At 37.5% G+C, this 16,872-nt stretch overlaps 2 protein-coding genes across 2 annotated transcripts; both read right to left on the reverse strand.

Annotated features, from left to right (window-relative positions):
- Nucleotides 1–1,010: 1,010 nt before the first annotated feature.
- LOC114243197 (15-hydroxyprostaglandin dehydrogenase [NAD(+)]-like) lies at nucleotides 1,011–6,891 on the reverse strand. Its single transcript, XM_089730456.1, has 5 exons — nucleotides 6,604–6,891; nucleotides 5,746–5,985; nucleotides 4,922–5,095; nucleotides 3,169–3,323; nucleotides 1,011–1,202 (listed from the first exon to the last, which is right to left on the reverse strand). Exons 1-5 carry the CDS (start codon nucleotides 6,700–6,702, stop codon nucleotides 1,052–1,054), a joined length of 819 nt encoding a protein of 272 aa, XP_089586582.1. The 5' UTR covers nucleotides 6,703–6,891; the 3' UTR covers nucleotides 1,011–1,051.
- Nucleotides 6,892–8,485: 1,594 nt separating this feature from the next.
- LOC149502245 (15-hydroxyprostaglandin dehydrogenase [NAD(+)]-like) lies at nucleotides 8,486–14,482 on the reverse strand. The gene is made up of 5 exons (XM_089730455.1): nucleotides 14,329–14,482; nucleotides 13,578–13,817; nucleotides 11,624–11,797; nucleotides 10,454–10,611; nucleotides 8,486–9,182 (listed from the first exon to the last, which is right to left on the reverse strand). The coding sequence occupies exons 1-5, from the start codon at nucleotides 14,449–14,451 to the stop codon at nucleotides 9,032–9,034; spliced, it is 846 nt and encodes a 281-aa protein (XP_089586581.1). The 5' UTR covers nucleotides 14,452–14,482; the 3' UTR covers nucleotides 8,486–9,031.
- Between the last annotated feature and the right edge of the window lie 2,390 nt (nucleotides 14,483–16,872).

Genomic DNA, 16,872 nt, shown 5'->3' on the forward strand with positions numbered 1-16,872 from the left:
TGAAAGGTTCGACTGATCTATCAATAACACGCTCGATACGATCTCCTCTGCCGTCGCGATCCGCCCTCACCACCAAAGTGATCTAAAATTCGGTTCTGCGCAGTCAAGGTTATTTGCTCAAGAAGTTTGCCGGGTTACGCTGTCACACTCCACAAACCACACCTCCACAACATATGCCCCCTCAGGGGACCTACTCTTCTAACCACCCCCGTCGGTGGTATTCGGTTCCTCCCCGCTCCGGTCTTCCCCTTCTGGGGTTGCCCTTAATAGAGTGTGAGTGCCTAATATGAGACGTAGCCTCCCATCTAAGTTGAGAAGGTGATGCCCCGGCATGGGGCCGGAGGCGGGCCCTGCCCTGACTTGCTGACTGCTGTCGAATATATATTGTAAATAGTAGTTGTAGTTATTTACTAGTGAATTAGTTTTAGTTAGTATAGAGAAGAAAAAGAATAGGACCGCAATCAGTGCCGGGTCGTGATCATCTCCGAACAGCACTCCGCCGCGCGAAACAAGCACGTTATATTTTGCATATGTATTTATGTGCCGATGTTCCCCCATTCCTTTAATAAATTGCACCCTGCATTATTTCACCCCGGCCCTGTGTGGCAGGGAGTATGACGATCCTGGTAGTCTACAAACCAGAATGCATTACTGCTGTAAAAACAGAAAGGTTGAGGAACTTACTAATTTTGTTCCCTACCCAAACGTCGGCAACAGTAGGAAGGGGATATTCGAACTACGCGCGAACTGGTGGATACGCTCACGGGGCTAAACCTGAGAGGACTTGCTAGCACTAGCCGTAGCAATGCTTCGCTGAATCTACCACCAAATCGGAGTTATGATCCACCGAGAAGCTCCAGCGAGAAACTTAGAGGACTATCGTGCCACGCCACTTTCTCGAGTAAACGTGTTAACAAATTCATTACGTCATAACAAAATTTTATTTTAGACAGATCTGAGAGAAAAAAAAGAACTTTTTAATGTCAGCTCTAATTTATTAAAGACACATAAATTTTTCTTCACTTTATTAATATAAACAGAGTTTCACATATTACTTTAATACTGTTGCGGTCAAGAGTTTGTACGCCTCAGTATGTACGTGCGTGATGTCTTCAGCTGCCTTGTTAGCATTGGCCAGCCAAATACTGCCACTAGATCCTTGTTTATAAGCATCTATAACTGCCCTAGCGGCGGATTCAATCCTAGAAAAGGCATACAGAGTGAATTTATTATATTTGAATATTTAATAAATTTAATTATTATATTGAGTATTCAACTTTGTTCGATAGTCACTACTCAATAAGTGTAGGCTTGAGGATCTTACGCAAAAACAGTATTTCTACGTATTCTCCAAATGGCTTTAGCTCCTTCAGCTCAATGTTCTCCATCATCTAGTAAAACTGATATCTTATAATAATAGTAATAAAATCATTTATTTCCTTAAATTTAGATTTAAATTGTTACAGGTAAAAAAATTGTAGACAAAAGGATGCTATAGGAAGTGCGTGCATCGGATAGCGCTGATTTTCGATCACCCCCGTGCCCTGTATTGCCGTATCTAAGGCTATATAGGTACGTGCACAAACTTATAACGTGGCGTAATCTATAAAAGAACAAATAAATAATAAAAAAACAAGGTGAATACAACAAACATACACAAGCTGAATTAAGGCAGGCTTGGGAAAACAAATCCATTGACTAAGCATAACTACTACTCAAAATTTACAAAAGTTTTAACTGTAGACTATGCCCGCGCTACAATCTGTAAAGAGCCTAAGCAATTAAGAAAACTTAAGTGTATACATATAACTTCAATATAAAGAATTAAATATAAAAAAGGGTGCGTGTACTTATGTACGCGCGTAAGAAGTTATACTTTATTTTTATTAAATTTATTTCTTTTTTTTTTAAATATTAAATAATTAACAATAAATATTTAACGTTAATAGTTTAATAATATTTAGTATGAATTGTATTCAATAATATTTTTTTCATTTATATTACTAAAAAATGAATGCTAATAACACTTTTTTTACGAGTGTACATGCGCGAAAGTTCACCTGCGGCTATATTCAAACTCGCCAAGTTACGTCGGTCGTATTGTAATGAGGGATTTAGTGGGCAACTTCATTCTGTTAATTTTGTGTCTCGGTGCGCGCGCATCGTAAAATTTCACTCTCATCAATTTTTCATAACGCGCCTAAAAAAGTATAACTTCAATAATTCTTATTAAACATAATTATATTAAGCAGATTAAAAATAAAGCATACACTGTCTCTTCTTTTACAGAAAACAAACCTTCAAATTATCCTATCCTATGTAACTGCTCTCCTAACCTATTTACGATCCATTATCTATATGAAATAGAGATAATTACCACAAAGTGGAATTTTGCATAAAGAAAAAAGTCGGCGGGGTCATATCAAGCTGTTCAATAAAACTTGTTGAGTTTTTGAGCTAAAAGTCGTTCGTAATAATAGCCATGTGAGATGGTACGTGAGCATATTGAAGCAGTACTGACTATTTTGCTTTGAATTTCACATGTTTTGTTCGACTGTGGCTAAGGTTTGGAAGACAAAGAGCCATTCTTCAACTATTTTGTATGCAAGTCAAGTCCAAAGTCTCATTATCAGTCACAATGTTTTGCGATTGTGAGATTAGAATCGACTCGTTCTACTGTGTCTTTAGTGACCTTTACACATTACTAATCGAACGGCAACCCAAATTTATTGAGATTGTTTTTATTTAAAATAATATAAATGATTTCGTAAAATATATTTAAATTTCGGTAGCTTTCTCTCTCCGATTTAAGCGAAGTTTTTCAGTATTCATAATAATTAGCCTTAGAGCTAGCTTTACTTTTGTCCGGGATATAACTTTAAAGGTTCACCGAGTCAGGTTTCTACAGCTTCATCGAAACTTTCCATGTTTTCAATCGCAATAAGAACAATATTTGTCGCACCGAAGCACATAGCTAATACACGAACTCTAATTAGCCTTAGAACTAGCCTTATTTTGTTCGGGATATAACTTTAAAGGTTCACCGAGTCTGGTTTCTACAGCTTCATCGAAACTGTACATATTTTCAATCGCAATAAAAACAATATTTGTCGCACCGAAGCACATAGCTAATACACGAACTCTAATTAGCCTTAGAACTAGCCTTACTTTTGTCCGGGATATAACTTTAAAGGTTCACCGAGTTTGGTTTCTATAACTTCATCGAAACTTCCCATGTTCTCAATCGCAATAAGACTAGTATCTGTCGCACCGAAACACATAGTTAATACACGAACTCCAGTCCTCGAGTAGTAATCGTCTGCCTGAAAAATGACCATAGTTGACTTATTTAATTTGTTTATTAATGACTGTACAGATAATAATATTATAATTACTAAAATAACAGCTTCAAGTCCCTGTAAAGTTAGTTACGGATTTGATTGTACTTTTCGCAAAATTTAAGAGACTTAACATAGAAAAAAGGATTTTCTCCCTACAATTGCATCTTGCTTTAACGGATTGTTCGAATCCTTTCCTTTGTCCCCAGTCCTTTGATTTAGACCTATTTGTCTAAAGTCGACCAGAATTCAAAAGCATTATCACACACCATTGTTTTTATTTGTTACTGTTCAACTATTTCGATTTTTGAAGCTTTTTTGTGCTTTTGAATCTTTTGATAGAAAGGTGAACAAGCTCATCACCCACCCGGTTTTAAATGTTAAGTTACTGGACGTCACTTCGTGAATTCTGCCCATCCACCTAGAAACTTGAGGTGTACATCTTGATTCTATGGATTACCATAGAATTATATTACTAAATTATTACTACCATTATTAAATGCAAAGTAATTTTTTTGCAATTTGAATTTTTAGTAGGTACACGATGTTACTCCTTCATCGTGGAAATTAATCTATAGAATAAGTGAAGCAATATTTCATTACAAATTTAGTACTTCGAGTATATCAAGCCTTTTATCTTTTAGGCCACGATGATTTTTTGACGAGATAAGCTTCGTACTATTGCGGGAACATTTAAATGGTTGTGAAATTTATATGGTGTTGCATAATTCGACATATATTTTTTGTTTCAGATAAACCAAAATAAATCAAAACATACAAAATTCTATGGCAACAGTGTCAGTTTATAATTAGCCGGGCGAATAAAGCTAGTAGACACTTAATCATACATTTCAGTTTGTTGTTTGTGAAAAAATATTCCTAATATCAGTTTTATCAACATTTCAAGTAACACCGTAACAATCATCAGCATTAGATAGTTTTAGCGTGTGATTACGATTTTCTATTCAGCTCATCGCCTTCTCGTGCGTAGGGAATGGTTAAATAAATTTGCAGTTCAACAAAAACATTCTGAATGTTAGATAACATAATACAACTAATTTAAGATTATATAATTACAACTATATTATCGGTTTAATCTATAGTTTATTATTTTTATTATTTTATTTACGACGTATCAAATATTTAATAGTTTTGGTGTTTACCAACGAGAGTTATATTTTGTATGTTATATAACTTTGTTATCGTAATCCGCATTTATAAATTATACACCTCGAAGTGATAATAACGTCAATAACAATGGCTTTGGTACGGCAATCGCTTTCAAAAACAAAGACGATGGACAGTACTTGTCATTCGCACATGATAACAAAAATCGCATCATCATAGGTTGTTCATAAATTAGGAAGAAATGTAGGTTTTTATGTTTGTTTATTCGTACTCTGTGCATTCGCGTATTGTTTTCGCAAAAACTTTAAACCTAGTAAAATGTATGGTACAGCCGCAAGAAAAGTATCCCTCTTGTCACAGTAAGTGATATGTAGGTACATAGGATATTGCTGGAGTAATTTAAAACGAAACCTCAACGGTAAATGTATTAGTAAATCAGCGAGATTTATACTTACGCCCAAACATACACTAAACTGCATCACGGCACTCTTAGTGGCATTGTAAATGGGTGTAAAAGGTAATGGACAAAGAGCTGCAATTGAAGACATATTGATTATAGCGCCACCTTTGCCCCCTTTGTCTTTCCTCATCAAATCAAGGGCTTTTAATGAGCCAGTGATCACAGCGGCCTGAAAGTAGAGAATTTACATAATGCGGATTTCATACTCATTTGCCCATAGATCCAATCCTCTGGGGTTTCCTCTGGAACTCCTCAGTGGGTCGCAATTTCGATTCGGTGGTAGATTCATCGAAGCACTGCTTCTGCTAGAGCTAGTTTATCAAGTTTTCTCAGGTTGAGCCCCGTGAACCTACCCGTCCGCTAGTAGTTGGAATAGCCCCTACCGACGAATTGGTAGGAAAAAGTAAACAAAAATATTTGGCTTTCAGCAGTTTGGGAACCCATCAAGACAATAATGGCAATTAAAACTACTTGTACGGTTTAATTTCACGTTCATTATTGTATTTATATTACTTGCGACATTTCGAACAGTTTTCGAAGACCTGAAATTTTCGAAAGGTTCGAAATATGTTAGCCATTATACATTATATTATATTAGTTATTATCATCATTAAAACGCGAGGTTAAGCCGTACAAATAGTTTTACCATCATTAGTGACCCGCGAATAATGTGCCGAAAAAAATATCATTATACGATTTTTTCCTGAATAAATTCAAAATTTCACTTGTGACATATAAATAAATGATATTAATATATTTTTTGTTCACAACACTCATCAGAGTGTATCAAGTCTATCAAGAATGCATAAGTTAGCTCACCACATTAATATCGATTTGTTTTCTGTATGTCTTCAAGCTGTCATTTAGTATAGCAGCGTTGTTGAGGACAACATATTCGTTGTTTTTGTCCGATAAAATGGCTTCGAAGGCTGCCACTAAGCTTTCGTAATTAGCAACATCGCATTTAATGAATTTCACTTTTCCAACTCCGTGTTTGGCGTTCAGTTCGTCTTGAAGCGATTTCGCGTTTGCTTCGTTGATGTCCAATATATTAATTTCCTGGCAAACAAAATTAGAATCACCTGAATTTATAGCATTAGAATATTTACAGCGGATTTATGTCTTTTTCACTTACTGGTGGTTTACTAGTGGTAGGACCTCTTGTGAGTCCGCACGGGTAGGTACCACCAACCCACCTATTTCTGCCGTGAAGCAGTAATGCATTTCGGTTTGAAGGGTGGGGCAGCCGTTGTAACTATACTGAGACCTTAGAACTTATATCTCAAGGTGTGTGGCGCATTTACGTTGTAGATGTCTATGGGTTCCAGTAACCACTTAACACCAGGTGGGCTGTGAGCTCGTCCACATATCTAGGCAATAAAAAAAAATCATGGGTACCTCAAATATGATTGATGATTTCTTGTTCTCTTGTTTTTCGTATAGTTTTGTGCTATTTTACGATTACTATTTAATTAACAAATTTGTTTGAACGGTCAGTATGATAGGGTTGTGGTATTAAATAAAGATGATTTGAAATTAGGTGTTCTAAAATTCCAATTTAAACATAAAAAAAATTCATCACATAAATTGTGTGTTACTAATAAAATTTAGATGAGAAAAAAAAAAGTTTTTTTTAAAATACAATTTCTAACATAAACATTAATTAATAGAGTTTACCTTTGCCCCTTCCTCGAGTGCAATCCTGACTACATGAGATCCGATCCCATTGCCCCCTCCAGTAATCAGAACAACTTTATCTTTCCATTCATATGTCATGATTATTTTTAATGTATTCAATGCAAGAGGCTATTCCACAAACTGCGAGGCAAACTTTTTAAAAGTAGGACACTTATGTATTTTTTTATCTAAACTTGATAACTGTACTTACGCGTAGATTAAAGAACGCCCATTATCAATCATTTTCGTACGTACTAAGTATAAGAAATAAAAACAAAACGCGGTTTTAAATGAAGTCCGAATTCCAATTCAAAATCATTGATCTCAATTCGGATGTCATTGAACATTGTTATCTATACATATAAATAAAGAAATAACCGCTTTTTACTACATGCATATGAATATATTATATACGGTACATACACCAAAATAAATTTTTTTACAATTTTTGTCTGTCTGTTTTTCCGGCTAATCCCTGAAACCGCTGGACCTATTTTAACGACACTTTCACTGATAGGTAGCTGATGATATAAGGAGTAACTTAGCCTACTTTTTTAGATTAGCTTCGCCCCGCGGCCTGACCCGCGGTACGACAATAATCGCAGGTAACATCGCGGGACTCAGCTATCAATAATAAAATGTAATGTTGCCGAAGCGAAGCGATATCAATATAATATGTAATACTAGAGTGTAATACTACCAATTATTTGTAGTCATAAGCTAATGACTATTTTACTCTACAAATGTAAACTTTGACTTTGACTTTTTTACGTTGTACGAGGTCTCGCGTTGTTGAGGTATCGCGTTGGACGAGGTCCCGCTATGTATGAGGTCTCGCGTTGTTGAGGTCTCGCGTTGGACGAGGTCCCGCTATGTATGAGGTCTCGCGTTGTATGAGGTCCCGCGTTATATGAGGTCACGCGTTGTAGTAGGTCTCGCGTTGTATGAGGTCTCGCGTTGTATGAGGTCCCGTGTTGTATGAGGTACCGCGTTGTACGAGGTCCCGCGTTGTATGAGGTATCGGGTTGTATGAGGTCTAGCGTTTTATGAGGTCACGGGTTGTAGTAGGTCTCGGGTTGTATGAGGTCTAGCGTTGTATGAGGTTCCGCGATGTATGAGGTACCGTGTTGTACGAGGTCCCGCGTTGTATGAGGTCCCGCGTTGTAGTAGGTCCCACGTTGTACGAGGTCTAGCGTTGTATGAAGTCTAGCGTTGTATGAAGTCTCGCATTGTATGAGGTCTCGCGTTGTATGAGATCCCGCGTTGCGTGAGGTCACGTGTTGGATGAGGTCCCGCTATGTATGAGGTCTCGCGTTGTATGAGGTCTCGCGTTGTATGAGGTCCCGCGTTGTATGAAGTCTTGCGTTGTATGAGGTCTCACGTTGTCTGAGGTGCTGCGTTGTATGCGGTCACGCGTTGTAGCAGGTCTCGCGTTGTATGAGGTCCCGCGTTGTACGAGGTCCCGCGTTGTATGAGATCCCGCGTTGTAGCAGGTCTCGCGTTGTATGAGTCGTCGCGGCCTAAAAGATGAGACGCCCGATGCATTCGTATGTAGCGATGCAACTGTATTCGAATCCTGCAGGCGGGTGGGTACCTACCAATTTTTCCAATGAAATACGTACTTAACAAACGTTAGCTTTTGCTTGCCACGGTTAAAGAAAAACATCAATCATCAAACCCGCAAAATCGTAATTAGCGTAATTACTAGTAGTATTGGATCCGCACGGGTAAGTACCACCACCCTGCCTATTTCGTTTTGATGGATTCTACTGTAAAAACTGAGACTTAGTACTCATTTCTCAAGGTGGATGGTGGCATCCAGTAATAATTTAATACCAGACGGGCCGTGAGCCGTCTAAGTTATAAAAAAAATACAACCACATTATTAATTATTACTTTATTTCTTCTTTAATAGTACATTGTGTATTGGCAAACACGCGGGATGAGATGTCCTACTTTTTTCCCGCGGTCCACATACTATTTTTTTTCCTACCAGGCCGAAAGTCCGACATTGTAAAAAATTTAGCACCCGTGGAGTACCGAGCCGGGGTCCAGGGGCGATGCTCTGTCGGGGGGCTAGGGGGGGCGGAGCCCCCCACTCTCATAAAAAAAAACAATTATTATTTAACTGTTTCTTTTTTTAAATAAACTACTACTAGTTGAATAAGAACTGTCTGATGAACTCATCTTTGTTTAATACTTCACTATTAAATTTTATTGCCTTTTGTTTATTTCAGTTTTACACTAAACATAATATTGCAAATTACGAGAGCGCAAAAATGGCGGAGAATTTTAGGTGCGTGAGAGCAGACGTGGGCACTAACGCGCATGCGCACTTGTCAGTACCCAGGGAGAATAAGCTAAACTTTCTTCCCTGTATAGCGGGACGAAAACCGAACTTGCGGCGTAGGTAGGAGAAAAAAAACATTCAATTGAAAACGTGATACGATAAAAGTTCATAAGCCTTTTTAACTGTATCAGTGATGTTCTTTGCCGGTTTGTTTGTTGTGATGATCCAAGTGTCGCCACTTTTAGCGTACTCATAGGCCTCGACCAGACCTTTGGCTGCAGATTCCATCCTGGAACGTAGACACAGAATTGTCTGTATTTTTTTCGGAGGATTTGTTAAATAAATGCAGCGTTTAATGGACTTCGGTTATAAGAACTAAGAGACTTAATATTCACATAATTGAGTAAAATTTTTTAATAGGAGCTTTCTCACCTCTCTCCCTTCCTCTCCCTCTCTCTCTCTCCCTCTCCCTCTCTCTCTCCCTCTCCCTCTCTCTCTCAGTAACGCTACCATTTAAACCTTTTTTATGTCACTAAAACCGTAACCATCAATACCCTGATAGAGTAACCGTTCCCCCACCAGCATCCCGTCTTCTCCATATAGAATGTCTGAATCGGATACATGATTTTATCGGGTGAGGAAATTTTCATACATTGCACGTAGATAGTTTAGTAGTAGAAGATATTTTTGGTAAAATGTAATGATACATGCTTGTAAATTTCAAAAAAGGAGAAGTAATTTAATATCCTTGTATAAATTGATGTACTTATTATACTTCTAAGTCAATAATAGAAAGCTAATGGGTTAAGTTTTTTAGCCCCCCTGTGTAATATCATACAAAATGGCCCGCGTGGTAGCACCGCGCAAGGTATGTCAAAGTACACCATTAATCGATGTCCCTGCGTTGAGGTAGGAAGGATAACCGCAGTCAACATTGCATCGTTACTCAAAGCTACCCCAAGGTCGCCTGACTGACGGAATCGTCGGCAAGCGACGAACGACTCATCGCGGATGGCTACTAATCAGACCACACAGGTACTGCCGCTGTTGTTTCTAAATATTCCGCTCGAAACCTGCCTGCCGGTTTGGAGCGCATATAACAGCAGTCACGAAAACTTAGAGCGCCGCGATGCTTTGATGTTTTCGGTCGCCCCAAGCCGGTTCGAAACGAGAAAAGCTCTCTTTCGTCGCTACGGTCTTTTTGTGTGGATAGTGGATTCGGAGAAATCGAGCATAACCTTCCAGATCTCGTCGCTATTTCGTATCGAAGCCATGACAGTTGACAGCAGTCCGGTCCTATTTTAGGACACAACATCGCTTCGCCCAGGCGAACTGCAAGATTATGCTAGGCAAGCGTCACCACAACGCAACAATATTTCGGGTTAGGGCGTTCGTACACGAACCACGTATATTGCTATAGCTTATATAATATAAGGGATGCAAGATGGAAGACATGACAACCTGTAAAAGGCCCACTGCGCAACACTAGGTTCAAGTCTCATTTATATATACACGTGTTGTATACGGTGTTAAAGATTAATCAAACAAGCCCTGACGTACTTTTGCATAGGATAATCCTTTTGGATGGCCTCAACACAAGTGCTGTCTATTTCTTTATCAAAGCTGCCTAGTTTAGTTCCGCTCAATAGTGGAGTATCAGTCGCACCAAAGCAAATACTCAGTACTCGGACGCCGCTTTTAGCGTAATGTTCTTCTAACTGTAAAACAAAAATTATGAAAATCATTTAATAGATCGAACTGAATTGTTTGCATCTGTACATTGCAGATCCACAAAAAAAGTTCAAGATGTGTTGTCTTCTCAACCTGCAACGAATGAGGCAGAATTCATCCGAGGTCCACTTCCACGGTGAAGGAATAATAACGTGTAATAAATATCAAATCCGCAAAATTATAATTTGCGTAATTACTGGTGGTAGAACCTCTTGTGAGTCCGTACGGGTAGGTACCGCCAACCCGCCTATTTCTGCCGGGAAGCAGTAATGCGTTTCGGTTTGAAGGGTGGGGCAGCCGTTGTAACTATACTGAGACCTTAGAACTTAGATCTCAAGGTGGGTGGCGGCATTTACGTTGTAGATGTCTATGGGCTACAGTAACCGCTTAACACCAGGTGGACTGTGAGCTCGTCCAACTATCTAAGCAATTAAAAAAGACTACACCAATCTTCTAAATGAAATGCATTACTGCTTCGTGCCAGAAATAGGCGGAATGGTGATACCTAACCACCCGAGTGGGCTCACAAGACGCTCCCACTGAAATCCAAACTGGGCATCGTCGATGGCACAACCGCTGTGCCCCATGATTCACTTAATATAGAAAAACAATAATTGTGCAATATTTACTTTGCGGGTACTATTCCTAATACATTTTATTCTTTCATCTTGGGTGCCGTTGATGAATAATAATAATAAAAATAGGGAAAAGTCACACGAGGTCATCTACCCCTAAACTAGGATTCTCTGTACTATGAAAACGGGAACTGATGTGTAGACACCCGTATAAGTTAAAAAATATACATGTATAGATAATAAATACTCAGATAAAGAGCAAAGAAACCTGTTCATCACATTTACCCGATGCAGGTATCGAATTCAAGCCCTCGTCCCAGAAGTCAGGGGCGCTAATTAGTGCACCACCGAGTCGGTCAAACAATACGAGTATGAGTTAGCTTTAAAAACTTTCATGAAATAAGTCCACTGGAAAGCTCCTTACCCCAATACAGTTGCTGAACTGCAGCACCGCACTCTTGGTCCCGAAATAAATCGGGAACAGATGAGATTGACATAACGCTGCCACTGAAGATATATTTAGAACAGTACCTCCTTTACCGCCATTCTGCTTTCCCATAATCTCGATAGCTTTCAGCGTACCAGTAACTAAAGCAGTCTGAAACGTTCAAAAATTACGATTAACTTACATTTGTTAAGAGGGAGGATTTTTTAAAATTTTGAAGCACTGTAGGATGAATTATTTGGAGAGCACATGGGTTTTTCAACGTCATTTACATTATTGAACAAATAGATGGGTGCTACAAAGGAACACCGACAACTCAGAAATCTATACAACAATAAGAAACCTCAATATTATTTCGAAAAGAAATCCAATATTATTGAGATAGGTATACTTAACACAAAATATATTACTCGCAACGAAGCAAGAGTATTGTATATTCAATATGAAGTACTGTATATTTGTTTAACACAAATTTCTTTCTTTGTACAACGTTTTTATCTACCGTGATAGAAGTCTAGATAATATTTAGATTTTTATGATTTCAGTGTTCACACTGCGCAGACATTACGTCACGTTTATTAACGTAGATGGGTAAATTATATAACTCAGACTCAAATCGGAATATTGATTATTTCACAGTAGAAATAGGCAAAAAGGTAAAGAGAAAACCGAAGAAAATATTATAATAAAATATTATGATGGTATTAGAGACAAATTACACATCATTGTGGATTTCTATTATAATATAACATAATAAAAGGTTAATATATGCCTTTACAGTTAACCCCCTATAACACGATTGATAGGTTCCTAAAAGTCCTGTGGTGTGTGTGTGTGTGTGTGTGTGTGTGTTTGGTTTTTTTTCTTCTACCTATGCTGATAATCTTGAGAGGCTATTTCAGCGTAACCTTAAATAGTAGGTGAGCTCATGGGACTCAGACCTGACGACGTTACTAACACTAACCCTAGCAAGAGCCGTCCTTTATAGAATGTACCACCGGATCGGAAACGCGACCCACTGAGAAGATCTGACGAGAAACTCAGTGGGCTGTGTCTGTAGGTTGATAGCATAGCATAGGTCGTGACGGGACATATGCAAGTTTTGTAGAGTGTCACCTTACTTGTACGGGACAATTTACTTCGTATGCAAATCATCGGATAGAGGCGTCCTAGTATGAAGGCGGCACGGTCGCGTACCGTCTTTAGGTGGGGGCAGAATGTCATCCCTCTATCGAGGGTGACGCCTAAGTATTTGACTTTCAGGGCCCACGGTATGGGTTGGTCGTACATCATGATTGGGCGAATGGCGGAGGCGGAAGTGTTAACGCGCCTAGTCGAGAGTGGGCTGTGCAAAATCGTGTTATAATTATGAGACTAGAAGCCAGTACAAAAAGGAGTGTGTGATCATAATGCATAATATCAGACAATATCATTTTTTAAATAATTTTAAACAAAAATCTCGTTATGGTGTTGTAAAAATTAAAAGAGGGTTTTAGGGAATTTTTCTTTTCGTGTCAGAGTGGAACCATACTGTAAAATACCATGTTATGGGTTACCTGTGCTAAGAATAAAAACTCACTCATAAATACTCACTCTTCTTTTTCTTCACCTTATCCCACTAGGTGGGATCGGCAAAGCTAATTTTTCTCTTCCATTCTCTTCTATCAGCCGTCAGCTCAACACTCACTCCTCTCTCTCTATCGTCATTCACACACTCATTCACACACTCCATCCGTGTCTTCTTCGGTCGACATCTTCGCCCTCTACTTTGCATTACCATTTCCATACATCTCCTGGTCACATGCATCTTCTCTCTACGCATCACATGTCCATACCACGCTAACCATCCGCTCTTTAATTTTATTAATTACCGGGGCTACTTTCATACTTCCTCTGATAATAATAAATAAGAATAAGAATAAAACATACTAACCACATTTATATCGATTTGTTTTTTGTAAGATTTATAGCTGTCGTTCATGATCGCGGCATTGTTGATGACCACATCAAGATAGCCTTGTTCGTTTTTGACAGTATCGAATAATTCCAGAAAAAGTTCTCCATCAGTTACGTCACATTTGTAGAACTTCACACTGTTGGGACCGTATTTTGTATTGAGCTCATTCTCAAGAGCTCTTCCGGAATCCTCGGCAACATCCAAAACAGCAACATGCTTTAAATAAGATTATGTAATTAAAATTACAGAAAATATTTTTTTTTGTGTTATCGTTTATAAGATTTGATTGCAAACTGATTGTAATCTAATCGCGCGTTTGCGATTTTTGTTGTAAAATACATGTTACTTGATGAATTATGTAATTAATTTTGGTTGAATTAATTTTGTGCTAATAAATTTCTGCTCACAAATGTTTTAAAATTCATTTCATTACTATATTTTACTGCTGCTTCTATCCATTTAATCGCTTACTTTTTCTAAACTATGTAAATGATTGATACGATTAGTGTAATACTCGTGTAGCTGTATTTGTCATTCTGTTCTAATGAGAACAGAATAACATTTTTTTTTTATTGCTTAGATGGGTGGACGAGCTCACAGCCCACCTGGTGTTAAGTGGTTACTGGAGCCCATAGACATCCACAACGTAAATGCGCCACCCACCTTGAGATACAAGTTCAAGATACAAGATCAAATGTTGTTGCCTTTGTCTATAAAAATATTCTACCTTGACACCTCGCTCCAACATAAGCCGGACCACTCCTTCGCCGATACCGCTTGCGGCACCAGTGATAAGCACAATTTTTCCTTTCCACGACTCCATCACACAGTGTTCAACGTACAAATGCATTCAACAATTAATTCATTGTTCAGATAATATTTTATCTCCGAAAAATAAATATCAAAGCTTATTGGAATATTTTGAATATGTACCGTTAGAGCTCTGTTATCGCGAATTATTAGTTACATAGTACACGTAAGTCGCAAAATGTAAGCAGTGTAAAGTCTTCGAGTAATTTAGTATAACGTGATAATGTCATTTGGCGCACGTTATTTGCATTTTTGGTCCAACGAAATAATACATTTTTTATTAATACGCTTTTATTAGCTTCAGACGTATATAACGGAATCTTTGTACATGATTTTGACCCCCTTCAAAACGTCGGATTAACTCGAAATTTGGTATACTTATTAAGAACCGCTGACAAATCAATATTTAAAAAAAAATGATAAAATTGAAATTCAACTAAAAAAAACACGTGTGGCATTCCGGGACTACCGCGGTAAAGCTATTACATAGCATTTTTTATCGACTTATGCAATTATAATTAGATAATAATAATTTAATATTAAAACAATAATAAAATAAATCGAATTTATTTTATATACCACTAGACTACCGCCGTACTGTATTTTCTCAAGCTAAATCATCTAATAAGTAGTTTTTATCTAATTCAGATTCACGACTTAACAACGAATCCCTCATACTAATATTTCAGATGTTTCGAATATTAAAGTAATAAAATGGAATCGCCAATAAAATGGCATCATAAAGTGTTCATTGATGATATTTTACTCAATATCTTAAAAGTACGTAGCGGATACTATAGTGTATATACTTTGGAAATGACTTAACTTTAAAAGATCGACGATTTTCCAATAACTATCCAGCTAATAAATAGGCTAAATTTAAAAAACTTGACAAATAGCATTACCGGAAAGTGCTGTAAAAGTGAATGAAGTGTAAAATTTAAACGGAAAATTGTCTGTTTAAAGTCCTGTGTACGCCGACTTTAGTTATTTGTTTAGTTATTATTTTAGTTATTGCGTAGTGGGGGTGTCAGGTTATTTTCGTTACGAATTTTCTGGATTCCACTCTCAAGCCGCGCTCAAGGCCCGCGATCTATGCCATCGCTTAAAAATGAAAAATATTTTTATACAATAAATTCACGCTTTTTTTACAATAAAATCATTCATTTCTTACACTATTTTTAATTCAAATTTATTTTCTATTTTTGAAGTTATACTTCTTTAGGCGCGTTATGAAAAATTGATGAGAGTGAAGTTTTACGATGCGCGCGCACCGTGACACAAAATTAACAGAAATGAAGTTGCCCACTAAATCGCTCATTACAATACGACCGACGTAACTTGGCGAGTCTGAATATAGCCGCAGGTGAACTTTCCGAACCGTACCGAGAATTACCGAATTTATACGATGTCAAGAAAAGGGATGTCCAATAAGCGTGTTTGAGGAACATCCTCAAACACGCGTTTAATCGATTTTTTTTTAAAATGATTAAATTTTAAATATAAAAAAAGAAACAAATTTAATAAAAATAAAGTATAATTTCTTACGCGCGTACATAATAAGTACACGCACCTTTTTTTAGTTGGATTTTCTATAAAAACGTATTTTGTTAGTTTTTTTAAACTATTATTTTTTCAAATAAAATGAAAACAGCCGCAGGGCAGTCGAAGTCAGTTAAATATGCATTTGAAAGAAATATATCATCAAAATGGATTCAGTTACAAAATAGTTCTGAGACACATAAAAACACTGTCGAAATGAGAACTTTCTCCTTTTTTTGGAGGTGGTTAAAAATAAAACCCATACAAGAAGTTTGTGTTAAAATCTATACTGTATATTATACCATTAAACTTCATAAAAATTCCACAGATTATAAATGATCCAAAGCTCGGGATCCAATGACCGTTCCGCTTATGTCTACAGCGAAGCAGACTTGCATTCTATGTTATAGAAAAAAACTCAGCTCGTCCAGCAGCCTAAGCAGTAAATGAAAAAAAACATTTTTAAAGTGTAAAAAAACATTTTTAAGAAATACGAGACTTTAATAAAATGGTGGAATGTTTTCCGATGGAACATGTACGTTATTTTACTCGCTACAGTAAATAATTACTAAAATAAAACTTCATAATATGTAGTTCTAAAATAGCAATTTTTTTTTGTTTATTGCTTAGATGGGTGGACGAGCTCACAGCCCACCTGGTGTTAAGTGGTTACTGGAGCCCATAGACATCTACAACGCAAATGCGCCACCCACCTTGAGATATAAGTTCTAAGTCTCAGTATAGTTACAAAGGCTACCCCACCCTTCAAACCGAAACGCATTACTGCTTCACGGCAGAAATAGGCATGGTGGTGGTACCTACCCGTGCGGACTCACAAGAGGTTCTACCACCAGTGATTACGCAAATTATAATTTTGCGGGTTTGATTTTTATTACACGATGTTATTCCTTCACCGTGG

Source organism: Bombyx mandarina, chromosome 10 (assembly GCF_030267445.1).
Source record: "Bombyx mandarina strain Sakado chromosome 10, ASM3026744v2".
Lineage (NCBI taxonomy): Eukaryota > Metazoa > Arthropoda > Insecta > Lepidoptera > Bombycidae > Bombyx > Bombyx mandarina.

What these genes read in the sequence shown, in the direction of transcription:
- LOC114243197 (XM_089730456.1), bottom strand. Translation starts at nt 6,702, where the DNA reads ATGACATATGAATGGAAAGATAAAGTTGTTCTGATTACTGGAGGGGGC. An exon ending in AACAAATCGATATTAATGTG is followed by an intron (nt 5,096 to 5,745) that starts GTGAGCTAACTT and finishes CTCTACTTTCAG; the next exon opens with GCCGCTGTGATCACTGGCTC. An exon ending in AAGTTATATCCCGGACAAAA is followed by an intron (nt 1,203 to 3,168) that starts GTAAGGCTAGTT and finishes TGCCTTTTCTAG; the next exon opens with GATTGAATCCGCCGCTAGGG.
- LOC149502245 (XM_089730455.1), bottom strand. Translation starts at nt 14,451, where the DNA reads ATGCATTTGTACGTTGAACACTGTGTGATGGAGTCGTGGAAAGGAAAA. An exon ending in AGTTCAGCAACTGTATTGGG is followed by an intron (nt 10,612 to 11,623) that starts GTAAGGAGCTTT and finishes TTTGTTTTACAG; the next exon opens with TTAGAAGAACATTACGCTAA. An exon ending in AAGGATTATCCTATGCAAAA is followed by an intron (nt 9,183 to 10,453) that starts GTACGTCAGGGC and finishes TCTACGTTCCAG; the next exon opens with GATGGAATCTGCAGCCAAAG.